We start from the raw sequence: 12,858 nt of genomic DNA on the forward strand, positions 1-12,858 counted from the left end.
ACTTTGTCCTGAATTCCCTAAACCTTTTGTGTGTTTATTTCCTAGTCCCCCAGGGTAAAAAGATTTCCTGTGTTGGACTCTTGCCTTGCTCAGTGTGCCTTGGCCCTTTCACCTGTCGACCTCAGAGGAACCTATTTTGTCCTGATTACATGGTGTGCGTTTCTGCCCCATCGCCCTTAGTTATCTCTTTTTGTCTAATTAAATTTTTTCATTTTTTGTAATCCCACCTCGTCTCCCGTCTCTACATCCTGGGGTCACCCCCACTTGACCAAGACCCTAACAGCTGTACTGGATTGTTTTTAGCATCTTTAATGAACCAAAAAAATTATTACAATGGTTCCTGCATCCTTACATTTATCTGTACGCTGTATGTAATTATGTATATGATTTTTTTCTCTCTCTCTTCCATTCCTTCCACTTGTTTACCTGAAACTCACCATTTTTGTAAGGGGCGCCGGAAGTTGGCAGACCCGTCACCGATCCTGTTCTGTCTCCCTGTAATGTTTGTCTGATCTTGAAAGGGATTGCGCTGAAAATTGTAATTTCCCCCCCTCGGGGATTAATAAAATGTCTGATTGTGATGTTTGTTATATTTGAGAATTGTATTTTGTGGTGAATTAGCAGGCAGCATTAAAACAAGAAATCATAATTCTGTACCAAAAACAACCTGGATTATCACCATGTGTGTGATTATAGTTAGGACAGTTGCAAAAAAAACTATTAGTAACTGCAAGCTGAGATGCAATATATATTTTTTGCACACTTTGAAATGTTTTTAATGGAAAAACAACATGACCTAACATGTTTTGATTTGATTTTTCACAGTGGATATTTTCATTTATTATTTGTGCATGTTTGCCTTATTAACTTTTCCAACATTGACTAAAATTAAAATATGACCCCCTACAACAGGAGTGTCCAAACTTTTTCCACTGAGGGCCACACACGGAAAAATTAAAACATGCGGGGGCCGTTTTGATATTTTTCATTTTCAAACCATAACAAAATATATGGATTCTTTTTTTTTACCTTTAGGACTCCAAGGGACCATAGAGGGTCTCCGTCCTAAAATGTTAAAAAATAAGTCAAATTATTATTTTAATTTTTTATGTTACGCTTACGTTAAATCTGTATATCAACTTCAGGTTGATATAAAGTTTAAAAAAAAAAAAAGAAGGTTTTATGCCTTTTTAGTCAAAGACAACTTTGTTTTTTATAGTAAAACTGAAATATGCAGTATTTACCCCATTGCCCAAAACATTCAGAAAGCAATGTTTGTTCTGAAGTAATTGGAGCCCTAAAAAGATCAATAAAGCAGGACACCATTGATTTGGATGTATTATTATTTCTGAGTAATCACAGTGAAAAAATAAATAAAATCCCACTAAATATATTTGGGATCCAAAAGGTCCCCCACTCAAAGTGATACATTTTTATTATTATTTGTTTTACTTTCAACACTTAAGTTACAAGATCAACTTCAGATATAGCTGTCGATTTTACGTTTGAACTATTATTTTATTGGTTTTATGCTCTTTTGTCAAAGAAAACACTGTTTTTATATGGCAACCACACAGTATATGCACATAAAATTTTCCACATAGAAACATTATAAAGTGAAATATTTGAAGTAATTGGATCCTTAAAGGCCTACTGAAATGAGATTTTCTTATTTAAAACGGGGATAGCAGGTCCATTCTATGTGTCATACTTGATCATTTCGCGATATTGCCATATTTTTGATGAAAGGATTTAGTAGAGAACATCCACGATAAAGTTCGCAACTTTTGGTCGCTAATAAAAATTCTTTGCCTGTACCGGAAGTAGCAGACAATAACGTCACACGTGCGGGGGCTCCTCACATCTTCACATTGTTTTTAATGGGAGCCTCCAACAAAAACAGTTATTCGGACCGAGAAAACGACAATTTCCCCATTAATTTGAGCGAGGATGAAAGATTTGTGTTTGAGGATATTGATAGCGACAGACTAGAAAGAAAAAAAACGCGATTGCATTGGGACGGATTCAGATGTTTGTAGACACATTTACTAGGATAATTCTGGGAAATCCCTTATCTTTCTATTGTATTGCTAGAGTTTTAGTGAGTTTAACAGAACCTGAGAGTCGGAGGGATGTGTCCATGGGTGTCTTGACGCCAGTGTCTCAGGGAAGTCGACGGCAGATACAAATATTGGCCGACAGTTGATTGGTTTCAGCATCATTAAAGGCCTACTGAAATGAGATTTTCTTATTTAAACGGGGATAGCAGGTCCATTCTATGTGTCATACTTGATCATTTCGTGATATTTTGCCATATTTTTGCTGAAAAGATTTAGTAGAGAACATCCTCGCAACTTTTCGGCGCTAACAGAAAAGCCCTGCCTTTACCGGAAGTCGCAGACGATGACGGCTCCTCACATCCTCACATTGTTTTTAATGGGAGCCTCCAACAAAAACAGTTATTCGGACCGAGAAAACGACAATTTCCCCATTAATTTGAGCGAGGATGAAAGATTTGTGTTTGAGGATATTGATAGCGACAGACTAGAAAGAAAAAAAACGCGATTGCATTGGGACGGATTCAGATGTTTGTAGACACATTTACTAGGATAATTCTGGGAAATCCCTTATCTTTCTATTGTATTGCTAGAGTTTTAGTGAGTTTAACAGAACCTGAGAGTCGGAGGGATGTGTCCATGGGTGTCTTGACGCCAGTGTCTCAGGGAAGTCGACGGCAGATACAAATATTGGCCGACAGTTGATTGGTTTCAGCATCATTAAAGGCCTACTGAAATGAGATTTTCTTATTTAAACGGGGATAGCAGGTCCATTCTATGTGTCATACTTGATCATTTCGTGATATTTTGCCATATTTTTGCTGAAAAGATTTAGTAGAGAACATCCTCGCAACTTTTCGGCGCTAACAGAAAAGCCCTGCCTTTACCGGAAGTCGCAGACGATGACGGCTCCTCGGCTCCTCACATCCTCACATTGTTTTTAATGGGAGCCTCCAACAAAAAGAGCTATTCGGACCGAAAAAACGACAATTTCCCCATTAATTTGAGCAAGGATGAAAGATTTGTGTTTGAGGATATTGATAGCGACAAAAAAAATCAAGTTAAAAAAAAAACGCAATTGCATTGGGACGGATTCAGATGTTTTTAGACACATTTACTAGGATAATTCTGGGAAATCTCTTATCTTTCTATTGTGTTGCTAGTGTTTTAGTGAGTTTAACAGTACCTGATAGTCGGAAGGGTGTGTTGAGGCCAGTGTCTGATGCAAGTCGACGGCAGCATTATGGACGGCACAAGCTCAGCTGATCTCCGGTAAGAAGCGATTTTTTACCACAATTTTCTCACCGAAACCTGCTGGTTGACATCCGGTCGGGATCCATGTTCGCTTGACCGCTCTGATCCATAGTAAAGTTTCACCCCCGGGATTTTTAAACAAGGAATCACCGTGTGTTTGTGTGACTAAAGACTGAATCTTCCTAACTCCATATTTCTACTTTGACTTCTACAATATTAATTGAACAAATTGCAAAAGGCTTCACGGTGGCAGAGGGGTTAGTGCGTCTGCCTCACAATATGAAGTTCCTGCAGTCCTGGGTTCAAATCCAGGCTCGGGATCTTTCTGTGTGGAGTTTGCATGTTCTCCCCGTGAATGCGTGGGTTCCCTCCGGGTACTCCGGCTTCCTCCCACTTCCAAAGACATGCACCTGGGGATAGGTTGATTGGCAACACTAAATGGTCCCTAGTGTGTGAATGTGAGTGTGAATGTTGTCTGTATATCTGTGTTGGCCCTGCGATGAGGTGGCGACTTGTCCAGGGTGTACCCTGCCTTCCGCCCGATTGTAGCTGAGATAGGCGCCAGCGCCCCCCGCGACCCCGAAAGGGAATAAGCGGTAGAAAATGGATGGATGGATGGATGGAAATTGCAAAAGATTCAGCAAGACAGATCTCCAAAATACTGTGTAATTATGCCGTTAAAGCAGAGGACTTTTAGCTGTGTGTGTGTGTGTGCAGCGCTCATATTTCCTAACAGTCCGTGACGTCACGCGTACACGTCATCATTATGCGACGTTTTCAACAAGAAACTCCCGGGAAATTTAAAATTGTAATTTAGTAAACTAAAAAGGCCGTATTGGCATGTGTTGCAATGTTAATATTTCATCATTGATATATAAACTATCAGACTGCGTGGTGGGTAGTAGTGGGTTTCAGTAGGACTTTAGATAGGTCAATAATTCATTATAAAAAAAAATGTTAGAACTATTTTTTTTTTTCAGCATTGGCAATAAGAGCAAAAGAAAGAAAAACAAAAGAAAAACAAACCGCCTGCATGGCAGCTTTATGTGAACATTGCAACTTTTCCCCGTTAGCTTTCACTTCATTCTACTTCTTTTAGTGTTTTTATTTATTTATTTATTTTTGCAATAGCATTTCCAGAATGCGTGGCGGGCCACTAAACAATTAGCTGTGGGCCGCAGAAGGCCCCGGGGCCGCACTTTGGACACCCCCTGCCCTACAAGAATAAACACCTTTCAGGTCAAAGTGTCCACTTGGCACAATTATAGTGTTGGATCTCATTAGACATGCATGCAAAAAAAAAAAGAGTCCACATGAAATGTTGCGGTGGATATTCTGCAGGTGCGGGTTTATTGCAGGCGACATCAGGTGCGTCGCCTTGCAGTCGCAGTAATTGTCGCCCACAGCCCGCAGGCTGCACAAGGCCCTGATATTGCCGCATTTGGCGCGCAGGGTTTTTCCAAGCGTTCAAAAATAATTAGCTGCGGTGCCTCGGGGGGAAGGCTCTGTTCGTTAAAATATTAATAGCCTCTAAACGATTTTTTTTTTAAACAAATAATGCATCCAAACGAGCGTGTCTTGTCATTCCCGCGGGAACACTTCGAATGCAAAAACGTGTAATGCGGCGCGAATGGAGTTGTTGTTAATACACTAACACACATTTGCAGTGATTAACACTTTGCATTCGTTAATACACAAATAATACATGTTTTTTACACCTTAAATGTTTGAAATAGGTCTTTACCTTTGGCCATCCTCTCCAGATCTCGTTCATGCACGCTTATGTCGATGCGTAAAGCTCCGTTGGCTGTGAACAAAATATGATCTATATGTAAGGAAATATATTGGCAACTTAGAAAAAAAAATACATAAATGAGCATAAATAAATAAATGACCTGGTTTGTCCTTTTGCTGCTGATATGTGATGTTGCGTTGCGGTTCAGGCAGGTGCTGCACACCTGAACATTTCAATGCATTAAAATGTGCTTATTGTTGTTTTTGAACTTATAATAATATTAATAATGATAATAATAATAATAATTACCTTCTGATCTGCAGGGACTGCAGCTCGATGACTCAAACGCCTCTATCACCTTATCATGCACAAACACCTGCAAACAATCAGGTTTGATTATTTCATGTCATTTGGTTGCAGGAAAAAATACATAATTTGAAAAAAAAAAGGTCTCTATCACCTTTTATGAACTTTTTATAAATGTCTCTATCATATTTTCATGTACATACACTTGCAAACAATCAGGTTTGATCGTTTCATGTTATTTGGTTGCAGAAAAAAAAATACATGATTAAAAACAAACCAAAAAAAACGTCTCTATCACCTTTCCATGCACTTGCACCCGCAAACAATCAGGTTTGATTATTTCATGTTATTTGGTTGCAGGAAAAAAATCATTTGAAAAAACAAACAAACAAAAAAACGTCTTTAGCAGCACCCTTTATAAACCTTTTATAAACGTCTCTATCACCTTTTCATGTACATACACTTGCAAACAATCATGTTTGATGATTTCATGTCATTTGGTTGCAGGAAAAAAATAAATACACTAAAAAATAACGTTCCTATCACCATTTCATGCACATCCACCTGCAAACAATTAGTTTTGATTATTTCATGTTATTTTGTTGCAGGAAAAAAGGAATGATTTGAAAAAAACAAACAAACAAAAAACGTCTCTATCACCTTTTCATGTACATACACCTGCAAACAATCATGTTTGATTATTTCATGTTATTTCGTTGCAGGGGGAAAAAATGTTTCTTTAAAAAATAAAAAAAATAAAAAATAAAATAAAAAAAATATATAAACTGTTTATAAACGTCTCAATCACATTTTCATATACATACACCTGCAAACAACCACGTTTGATTATTTAATGTTATTTGGTTGCAAGGAAAAAATAATTTGAAAAAAAAACAATGAAAAAAACAACAACTCTATCACCTTTTATAAACTTTTTATAAACCTCTCTATCACCTTTTCATGTACATACACCTGCAAACAATCACGTGTGATTATTTCATGTCATTTGGTTGCAGGAAAAAATACATAATTTGAAAAAACAAAAAACAAAAACAAAAATCCAAAACGTCTCTATCACCTTTCCATGAACATATAAACCTGCAAAATAATCAGGTTTGATTATTACATGTTATTTGGTTGCAGGAAAAAAATCAATCATTTGAAAAGAAAAACGTCTCTATCACCTTTTATAAACGTTTCTTCTCTATCACCTTTTCATGCACACACACCTACAAAAAAAATCGTGTTTGATAATTTCATGGTGTTTGGTAGCAGGAAAATTTGGGGGGGAAAAAAAACTAAACAAAAAAACTTTCTATCACCTTTTCATGCACATACACTTGCAAACAATCAATCATGGTTGATTAGTTAATGTTATTTTGTTTCAGGAAAAAATATATACATAATTTGAAAAAACAAAACAAAAAACGTCTATCACCTTTTCATGCACATAAACCTGCAATAAATCAATCATGGTTGATTAGATAATGTTATTTTGTATCGGGGGAAAAATTACAATTTGAAAAAAACAAAAACAAAAAAAAACGTCTCTATCACCTTTTCATGCACATACGCTTGCAAATAATCATGTTTGATTATTTCATGTTATTTGGTTGCAGGGGGAAAAAAATGGGAAAGAACCCCCAAAACGTTCTATTACCTTTTCATGCGCATACACCAGCAAACAATCAATCATGGTTGATTAGTTAATGTTATTTTGTTTCAGGAAAAAAATAATTTGAAAAAAACAAAACAAAAAAAAAACGTCTCTATCACCTTTTCATCCTCATACGCCTGCAAACAATCATGTCTGATTATTTCATGGTATTTTGTTGCAGGATTTTTTTTTTTTTTTAAATAAATAAAAGAAACCTTATCACCTTTTCATGCACATACACTTGCAAACATTCAATCATGGTCGATTAGTTAATGTTATTTTGTTTAAGGAAAAAAAATATATAATTTGATAAAAACAAAACAAAAAACGTCTCTATCACCTTTCCATGTACATACACCTACAAAAAATCATGTTTGATTATTTCATGTTATTTGGTTGCAGGAAAAAAACTGGGGGAAAACCCTTTTCTATCACCTTTTCATGCACATACACTTGCAAACAATCAATCATGGTTGATTAGTTAATGTTGTTTTGTTTAAGGGGAAAAAATTAATTTGAAAAAAACAAAACAAAAACGTCTCTATCACCTTTTCATGCACATACACCTGCAAAAAATCATGTTTGATAATTTCATGTTATTTGGTTGCAGGAAAAAAAAATTGAAAAAAAACCCCACCGTTTCTATCACCTTTTCATGCACATACACTTGCAAACAATCAATCATGGTTGATGTTATTTTGTTTCAGGAAAAAAAAAAATTGGGAAAAACATAAACAAAAAACGTCTCTATCACCTTTGCATCCTCATACGCCTGCAAACAATCATGTTTGATTACTTAATGTTGGATCAGTTCATGTTACTTGGCTGCAGGAAACTACTCACAATTTAAAAAAAAAAAAAAACACAATTAGTTCTTAATATAATGACCTCAATAAGTATTTGATGTGTGTACCGGTGCGTCCTCCGTACCTGATGAAGCGGAGATCCATCCCCCTCCTCGGACGATGCGCCGTGCGAGTCCCGCGGCGATGCTGATGCTGCGGGGCTGCAAGGCGCCAGCTGCTCCTCGGCTGTTCCACGGATCTGCTCCTCGTCCTCTTCTCCCCGATTGGACTCCACGTCCACGTCCGGGTCGTCGTCGTCCTCCTCCTCCTCTTCCACCGTGTCTCTGTCCGGGGACACGGACTTGTAGCTGGAGGTCTCGCTGATGAAGTCCGGGGACATGTAACCGTAGCCATCCCGGCTCCCGTAGAGCTTGGCGATGGTCTCCGCGTCCTTGACGACCGGCCGGAAGGCGGAGATGTAACCGATCTTCCGGTGCGGGGTGTCGTCGACGGACTTGTCCTCGTCGTTCCTGTTGATGGACGCCGCTTCTTTGTTGCTGTTTGAGCCCCGCTCGCTGGGGTCTGGCAGTGACAAATCCGGGCCTGCGGGGACCTCCGGGGGCTTGGGGTAAGGCGGCATCGGAAGGCCGCCCGCCGCGGGCCAGAAGACGGGGAAGGCCGGGTATATGGCGTCCTTGCCGGCGGGCCAAAAGACGCCAGGCACGCTGGCTTTGCTGACGTCCGGCACGCAGTCGCTCTTTTTGGGACACAAGCCGTAGCCCGCGAAGCCGTAAGGCGGGTGCGGGAACAAAGGCGGGGGGATTTTTTGCAGCATGCTGAAGTTTTTACTCGGCACGGGAATGAGCGGGTAGCTCCGCGCGGCACACGGGTGCGTCGTCGCCGTCGCTCCTGGGTCGTCGTCGCCGCCGCCGCCGCCGCGTAGGCGTTTGCGCGCCGCGTCCGGCGGCGTTGCGGCGCGGCCGAGGGCGGAGGAAGCCTGGGGCTTGAGGGACCCCGCCTGCACCGGGAGTGTCCGCTTCCTGCTGCCGCCGTTAAACATGGCTTTGACGTCCTCCCAGGCGTGGTTGATGTCCTCTGAGGGTTTCTTCTCCGTCAGCTTGAGGTGGCGCCTCCACGAGTTGAAGTTGGCGGCGTCCGGCTGCATGTACTTGGAGTCCGGCGTGCGGTGCGAGTGGAAGATGAACTTATTGGGGGAGAAGTACATGCTGCAGAAGCCGCACTTGATGCACTTGGCGCGGGAGGAGTTGTAGCGCGCCGGGATGAAGCTGCCGCGGCAGCCCCACGCGCATTCGTGGGAGACGTCGAAGGCGAAGTTCTCCGGGAGTTTGGGCGGGCTGTGGGCGCCCAGGAAGGACTTGCACAGGCGCTCGGCCTCCCGCTTGGTGATCATCCCGCAGCGCCGCGACGAGATGGGCATGGCGCCGGCGCGCCGCAGCAGCTCCAGCTGGACGGGGGTGCACTGCACGCAGGTGATGCCCAGCGCCACCCGCCGGTTGTGGATCTCGTTGTAGCTGTAGTTCTTCAGCAGGGTGTTGGAGATCTGGGCCAGGCACAGCCGCTCCCGGCCGTCGATCACCAGGGAGACTATGGGCACTCCGTACAGGGACGTCTCGCTCACCTGGTTGGGCTTCAGCGGGTTGGGGTGCGCGTCCTGCTTGGGACTCGGGGAGGAGCTGCGGGATTCTCGTCCGGGCATCGACTCCATTCCTGGGGGGGGGGTTTGTGCAATCACATGGAAAGCTGGAGTGAGGCTGCAGCGCACAAAAACAAGAAGAAAAAACAAATATTTGTTTCCTTTCTATGTCAGGGGTGTCAAACGTACCGCCCGCGGGCCGGATCCGGCCCGTGGGATGAGATTGCTAAGCATAAAAATGAGCCAAAATGTTGGAATGAAAGGAAACTGCTGTTCTAAATGTTTCCTCTAGATCAGTGGTTCTCAAATTTTTTTTCAGTGATGTACCACCCAGTGAACATTTTTTTTAATTCAAGTACCCCCTAATCAGAGCAAAACATTTTTGGTTGAAAAAAAGAGATAAAGAAGTAAAATACTATGTCATCAGTTCCTGATTTATTAAATTGTAGTGGACTTTCTTGAAATATTTGGGAAAAAAAGATAAAAAAATAACTAGAAAATTGTTGAAAAATAAACAAGTGATTCAATTATAAATAAAGATTTCTACACATAGAAGTAATCATCAACTTAAAGTGCCCTCTTTGGGGATTGTAATAGAGATCCACCTGGATTCATGAACTTAATTCTAAACATTTCTTCACAAAAAATTAATCTTTAACATCAATATTTATGGAACATGTCCACAAAAAAATCTAGCTGTCAACACTGAATATTGCATTGTTGTATTTCTTTTCACAGTTTATGAACTTACATTCATATTTTGTTGAATTAATTTTCAATAAATATATTTATAAAGGATTTTTTAATTGTTGCTATTTTTAGAATATTAAAAAAAATCTTGCGTACCCCTTGGCATACCTTCAAGTACTCCCAGGGGTACGCATACCCCCATTTGAGAACCCCTGCTTTAGATCAGTGGTTCTCAAATGGGGGTACTTGAAGGTATGCCAAGGGGTACGCAAGATTTTTTTTAAATATTCTAAAAATAGCAACATTTCAAAAATCCTTTATAAATATATTTAATGAAAAATAGCAACAATTTAAAAATCCTTTATAAATATATGTATTGAATAATACTTCAACACAATATGAATGTAAGTTCATAAACTGTGAAAAGAAATGCAACAATGCAATATTCAGTGTTGACAGTTAGATTTTTTGTGGACATGTTCCATAAATATTGATGTTAAAGCTTTCTTTTTTTGTGAAGAAATGTTTAGAATTAAGTTCATGAATCCAGATGGATCTCTATTACAATCCCCAAAGAGGGCATTTTAAGTTGAGGATTACTTCTATGTGTAGAAATCTGTATTTATAATTGAATCACTTGTTTATTTTTCAACAAGTTTGTAGTTATTTTTACATCTTTTTTTCCAAATAGTTCAAAAAAGACCACTACAAATGAGCAATATTTTGCACTGTTATACAATTTAATAAATCAGAAATTGATGACATAGTGCTGTATTTTGCTTCTTTATCTCTTTTTTTTCAACCAAAAATGCTTTGCTCTGGTTAGGGGGTACTTGAATTACAAGAATGTTCACAGGGGGTACATCACTGAAAAAAGGTTGAGAACCACTGCTCTAGATGTCACAATAGCAATTTTTTGTATATATGCAGAACATATCTTCAGCCTTACTGCCCCACCTGATCCCTAAGATCAGCTGCTACTGACGGTCCCTGACACAAGACTGAAGCTTAGAGGTGACAAGCTCTGGAACAACCTACCTCTGAGTGTTAGACAAGCCTCCTCTCTTCCTGTTTTTAAATCTCTCTTAAAAACATACTTTTATTCCTTGGCTTTTAACACTGAGTGATATCCATCTTGCCATGGCACCCAAATTACACACCTGCTGTGAACCTGTTTTTATGTTTTATTTATTAATTTTTTATCATGTTCTGTTTGTGTTGTGTTGTTTGCTCGGTTCTCGTATTATCTTTTAACCTGCCCATTGTACAGCACTTTGGCTAAATTCTAAATGTGCTTTATAAATAAAGTTGATTTGATTTGATTATGCTACATATGTAAAAAAAATAAAAATAAACCACGTTTGTGCACCAGTCGAGGAAAATGAGCAAACTACATAAATAACATCCTGCCATTTGATTTTGATATAATTGTGTTGTTAGATTGGAATTTAACACTAATGAGTTGACAAATGAACATCATCACATAATTTATTCAGAAAGTATAAATAACGACAAATAAATGATTTGTACATTTTCAGAATATGCTTGTTCTATTTTTAAACAAAGAAAACAATCTTAAGCTGTCTTTATTTTTAAGTCATCGTGCCGTGATTTTACCAGTCCGGCCCACTTGGGTGTAGATTTTTCTCCATGTGGCCCCCCATCTAAAATGACTTTATATCTATGTGTAACCGATACAAAAAAAGGAAACAGCATATTTTGCTATTTTTCATTTCATATTATTGTTATTAATTTCACCCAAATCCATCACATGATGTGTTTTAGTTTCTATTTACTTTAAATATGGATTATCAGTAATTTAATTCAAGTTGTTGTGGATTTATTTTTGTATTTCTTTTATTTTTACAAGCTTTTATTTTGAAAGTGCAGCCCGGCTGAGTATGTAGCAAACATGGCTTCTCCCCCCCTGATCCTGCGAGATCGGCTCAGCGCTGACTGGGCTTTAAGATCCACATAAGACCTTTAGACGCAGATGAGGACAGAAGGGAAACGCGGCAATGCGCTTAGCAGAGAGGAAAAGAACAGGTGTAAGCTTCTTTGCAGGTAATTACCCTGCGTCTTTGCCTTCTTAATAAAAGACCAACTCCAAATATAATTAAAGCTTCAGCGCGGATTAGCCTTAAACTGCCGCTTGCTCCAAATTGAGAGGAAGAGCCTCCACCTGCAAGCGCGCTTTTTTAAAAAATATTTTAAAATAAAATAACTAATTAAATTGGAATCAATAAAAAAAATAAATCACAATTTAAATTGGAATCTAGCAAATAATAATAAACATGCAAAAACAGAAAAAAACATGAATTCTTACCTTGTAGTGCTTCAAACGATGACCTCCTCCAATGGCTGTAGGGAAAAAAAAGAATAAAAGCTGAGAAAAGTGGACTTTATTAGTACATGTGCTGCAGAAGACAAGGCGCCTCCATCCTGTTGGACAGCAAGGAGGTGAATGGCGGGTAGAGACCGGAAACACGTGCCACCCCCTCTCCTTTTCTCCTCCCCTCTCTCACAATGTAAACTCTCTCCCTTATTTCTGTTTGTGCAGAGCAACAAAATCATCCCGAATTTGACACACAGGCGAGAAATAGGCCCCACGCCTCAAAAACCGTTAAGGTATTTTTGTCATCCATCCATTTTCTATCGCTTATTCCCTTTGGGGTCACTGGCGCCTATCTTAGCTACAGTCAGGCGGAAGGCGGGGTACA

General features: G+C 39.6%; 1 protein-coding gene across 3 annotated transcripts in view; it reads right to left on the reverse strand.

Moving 5' to 3' along the window:
* Nucleotides 1-12,586, reverse strand: part of LOC133542885 (SKI family transcriptional corepressor 1 homolog-B-like) — a 31,247-nt gene extending 18,661 nt beyond the window's left edge. For all 3 annotated transcript variants that reach the window (XM_061887120.1, XM_061887119.1, XM_061887121.1), the window contains exons 1-5: nucleotides 12,465-12,586; nucleotides 7,940-9,566; nucleotides 5,356-5,422; nucleotides 5,207-5,269; nucleotides 5,056-5,118 (exon numbers count right to left, since the gene is read on the reverse strand). In XM_061887120.1, the coding sequence (XP_061743104.1) occupies nucleotides 5,056-5,118; nucleotides 5,207-5,269; nucleotides 5,356-5,422; nucleotides 7,940-9,520 (1,774 nt within the window). In that variant the 5' untranslated portion in view covers nucleotides 9,521-9,566; nucleotides 12,465-12,586. The remainder of the gene's footprint in view (nucleotides 1-5,055; nucleotides 5,119-5,206; nucleotides 5,270-5,355; nucleotides 5,423-7,939; nucleotides 9,567-12,464) is intronic.
* Nucleotides 12,587-12,858: the final 272 nt, after the last annotated feature.

The sequence above is a fragment of the Nerophis ophidion genome, linkage group LG25 (genome assembly GCF_033978795.1).
Source record: "Nerophis ophidion isolate RoL-2023_Sa linkage group LG25, RoL_Noph_v1.0, whole genome shotgun sequence".
NCBI classification, from domain to species: domain Eukaryota; kingdom Metazoa; phylum Chordata; class Actinopteri; order Syngnathiformes; family Syngnathidae; genus Nerophis; species Nerophis ophidion.